The sequence below is a fragment of the Morus notabilis genome, unplaced genomic scaffold (genome assembly GCF_000414095.1).
Source record: "Morus notabilis unplaced genomic scaffold, ASM41409v2 Scaffold680, whole genome shotgun sequence".
Lineage (NCBI taxonomy): Eukaryota > Viridiplantae > Streptophyta > Magnoliopsida > Rosales > Moraceae > Morus > Morus notabilis.
In genome coordinates, this window is record NW_010367564.1 from 187,673 (window position 1) to 191,256 (window position 3,584).

Consider the following 3,584-nt stretch of genomic DNA (forward strand, 5'->3'; position numbering starts at 1 on the left):
AAAACTACATTATGGTATTCGAACCTGTTATCTCAATGATAGAAAGGCTTGAAATTTTGATATTTAGACGCGCATTTATTGAAGCAATCATATTTAGCTGAATCGGATATTTTCATAAAAAATCATCTTGCAACATGCAAGCAGAATATAGGAGAGGTTGCAGGCAAGTCAAGTTTTTACCAAAACTAGCTACCATAATGCATTTCTTAGCAGGGAAAAAAAAAGGTATTATGTTTCATTTCTTGTGCAAATTCCCTGATCCTTGTGTACTCTTCATAACAGGTAATACTGAACCACTTTCAGTATGTCACTAAACAAGCACTCTGCAAGAGACACACGCACTCAATTTGAACACAAGATCTTACTTCTTTAGCCATAACTAAAACAAAAATGAAAATCACTAAAGCTTTTAAAAACGCTCTCACGTGATATATTCTAACAGGGAAAGAGAGGACTATAATTATCATAGTTCACAGTTAAACGCTAATTGATTTCATTATCCATATAAAACTAGTCCCTAGATTTCAGTGTAAGCATACTTCACACGAGCTCTACTCTCATAACAATATTGAAACAAAAACGACATTAAGAGAACAAATCACATTAATCTAGTGGCTTATAAAGCTTACAACATCAACATCATTCATCTTGACAAATGCAAATATAATTTTTGAGTATTCTTTCTTGCATCCCATAAATAAAAATTTTCAGAATTCAACAGAAAAACATCTTTCTAATGGCACAAGTTCATCAGTCAAAGCCTCTAGAGATGCGACTGCTATGATCGAAGAGGCCCATCACACTGAATTTAGCAGTCTTAACAGTCTAGATCAGGAGCTTCTCAATGGCATCCTGCATTTTATAGTAAAGCATCTTAGAATTAAGACAAGAATACCACAAAAGTGGCAACATAAGATAAAAATCACCTATAAGAAATACTGAAAAGGCCAAATTGAAAATTACCTTAAGTTGATGTATTTGAGACTTCAATTGGCTTCCCTCATTAGTTGTCACAGAACAGGCAATGACAGGTCTAGTGACACCACATGCTCTGCCAAGCGCTTGCTTGGACGGGACAAAAACATATGGAACATTCTAGAACGTTCCACAAAATCAGTGATTAGTGCAAACAACTATCATATGCACAGTTTTTATATAACTAACAAAAAACAGTTTCAACAATCAATATAGCATGTACTAAAAAACATTGAACAGCAACGGATCAAAAGAGTCTAAAATCAAAGTTCAAAATGTTAGGTCTACAAAGCCAATTAACCTAAACTAATTTCATTACACAACTTGTTTATAAAGTTAACTTCATATCAGGCTTTTTGTAGCTCTGGTTGTTAAATTAACACTAAGAACTAGTCATAACATGAAATCAGATTTCACTCAAAAGATATTAATCTAAAAATAGTATTGTATGAACCTACAAAGTCAGCCAACGTAGTACAACACAAATTCCTTTTCCTCTAACACATGATGAATTTTTTTTTTTAACATGAACATTGCCCGCGCGTCAAATTCAATGTAAATTCCGTAAAACTGAAATGACCATTTTTTTCAAACTTGAAACTTATATTTCAGTTCCATCATGCGTGATGAAACTACTTTTGTCATGATTTATATCAATCTTTATTTATGATAATAAAATGTAATGACCCAAAAAAAAACAAAAAAAGAAACGTTACAATAAATTCAAAATCCAAAGAAAGAGTAAAAGAAAACAAGATTTACCTTGTCCTCAGCCAACAGGGGAAGATGTAGAAGGATCTCAAGCGGCTCAGTGTCCGCTGCCAACACAACGAACTCTGAGATACCCCTGTTCAGAGTCTTTGTCGCTGAAATCCAAACCAAGAAAAAAAAAAAAATATATATATATATATATATATAACCCAAAAAACAAATTAACAACAAAAAGAATAAAGAAAAAAAAAAGATAATCAATAAGAAGAAGTGTAAATCGCAACCAAAAAAAAAAAGAGTTAAAAATCGAACCTTCATTGGCTCCTTTCTTGATCTGCTTGTAATTAGCGCCTTGCTGGACAAGGTCGAGAATGGTGATCGTGAGCTGCGCATCGGCCAGAGGATACGCCTTAGGGTTAACTTCCTCTCCTGGCTGCGAAAACAAAACGAGAAAGCGAAAATGAAACAATCAAATCGATAATTTTTCTCAGAGGATGGAAAAAAGAGCGAGAAAGTGTGGGAAAGTGAGAGAAAGTACCATTGTTGGCCGAAGAAGGAATGGCGAAGCGAGGGCTAGAAAAATCAAGATTACTAAGGGTTGGCGAAGGCTGCAGAGAGCGAGCGAGAGAGAGGGAGAAGAAGAAGTGGCTGCGGCGCAATGTAAATGGAAAGAGAAATAGCTTCGGTCCGATACAAAGCAGCTGTGACAAAATGATCCGACGGTCATAATGCGATCTTTGATAGGGTTTGACTTCTTATCACCCGGGTATATGATAGTTAGTGTGCACCCTCATTCCTTGTCGTCGGTCAAGTATATATATATATATTTTTTAAGAGTAAAAATTTCATAGAAATACAATAGGCCCCCGAGTTTTAATTAATCGAAAGGATATTTCGTACATATTTTTTTTTAAGATTTATGAAAAATAATAAAGATTATAAAGAGACTATGAGACAATTTTAATTTTAACCCGAAAAATATTAGTTATTTTATTTTACCCTTAAATTTTTAAGTAACACACCATTGCACTCGAGCTTAACACAATCCATTGATGACACTTCCATGATGAAAACGTTAAAAAATAGACTGGATAGAGCTAGAGATGCAACAATGGGCCGGAGCCCGTGGGCCGGCCCGGGCCCATCCTGATATAATGACAGGTCGGGCCGGCACGGCACAACACTGTTCAAGGCACGGCCTAGCCCATAAATATTAGTGGGCTGGGCTGGGCCAACCTATATTGGCCCATGGGCTGGCCCGGCCCGGGCCGTGGAAAATTATGGGCCAGGCTGGGCCGGCCCGTTTAGGCCCATGATGGGCCGGCCCAGCCCTGTCTATCTAAGCCCATAATGGCCCGTCCCAACAAGCCCATCTAAGCCCACAATGGGCCGGCCCAGATGGGCCCGTCTAAGCCTACTATGGGCTGGCCCAACAAAATTGTGTTTTGTTTTTAAAAAATAAAATTGATACTGTAAATGTAAGTTATGTATTATCACATCAAAATACTATACATTTAATATATATATAATTATTTTGTGAGAGAGAAAAAAAATTGTCTGAAAAAGAGAAAAAATTATTCTAGAAGATACTATTGCGTCCATCCATGGCGTGGGAACCAAATTTTGGAAGTACTGATACTCTGATAGTGAAGTGATAGGCCACACCACATCAAATGAATTACGTTTATATATATATATATCATTACAGTCACATGAAGAAGTTTTTTTTTTTCGAAAAAAATGTAATTAAAAAAATGATTATTTGATTTTCGAGAAACTACTTGTAATTTATAAAAAAAAAAAAGAAAGCAATTTAGTACAAGTGCATCCTGACATGCCTATATGGCTATATATATATATAATAATAATAATAATAATAATAATAATATTTTTGTGAA

The 3,584-nt window shown here is 35.5% G+C and overlaps 1 protein-coding gene across 2 annotated transcripts; it reads right to left on the minus strand.

Moving 5' to 3' along the window:
* Positions 1-568: 568 nt before the first annotated feature.
* LOC21391859 (NHP2-like protein 1) lies at positions 569-2,444 on the minus strand. Of its 2 annotated transcripts, XM_024175241.1 has the most exons (5): positions 2,225-2,444; positions 1,999-2,119; positions 1,738-1,841; positions 964-1,095; positions 569-852 (listed from the first exon to the last, which is right to left on the minus strand). In XM_024175241.1, exons 1-5 carry the CDS (start codon positions 2,411-2,413, stop codon positions 826-828), a joined length of 573 nt encoding a protein of 190 aa, XP_024031009.1. In that variant the 5' UTR covers positions 2,414-2,444; the 3' UTR covers positions 569-825. The 2 variants fall into 2 exon arrangements, with proteins under 2 accessions (XP_024031009.1, XP_024031008.1); XM_024175240.1 differs by having other exon boundaries at positions 569-1,095.
* Between the last annotated feature and the right edge of the window lie 1,140 nt (positions 2,445-3,584).

What these genes read in the sequence shown, in the direction of transcription:
- LOC21391859 (XM_024175240.1), bottom strand. Translation starts at nt 2,413, where the DNA reads ATGACCGTCGGATCATTTTGTCACAGCTGCTTTGTATCGGACCGAAGC. An exon ending in TCCTTCTTCGGCCAACAATG is followed by an intron (nt 2,120 to 2,224) that starts GTACTTTCTCTC and finishes TTGTTTTCGCAG; the next exon opens with CCAGGAGAGGAAGTTAACCC. An exon ending in CAAGAAAGGAGCCAATGAAG is followed by an intron (nt 1,842 to 1,998) that starts GTTCGATTTTTA and finishes TTTGGATTTCAG; the next exon opens with CGACAAAGACTCTGAACAGG.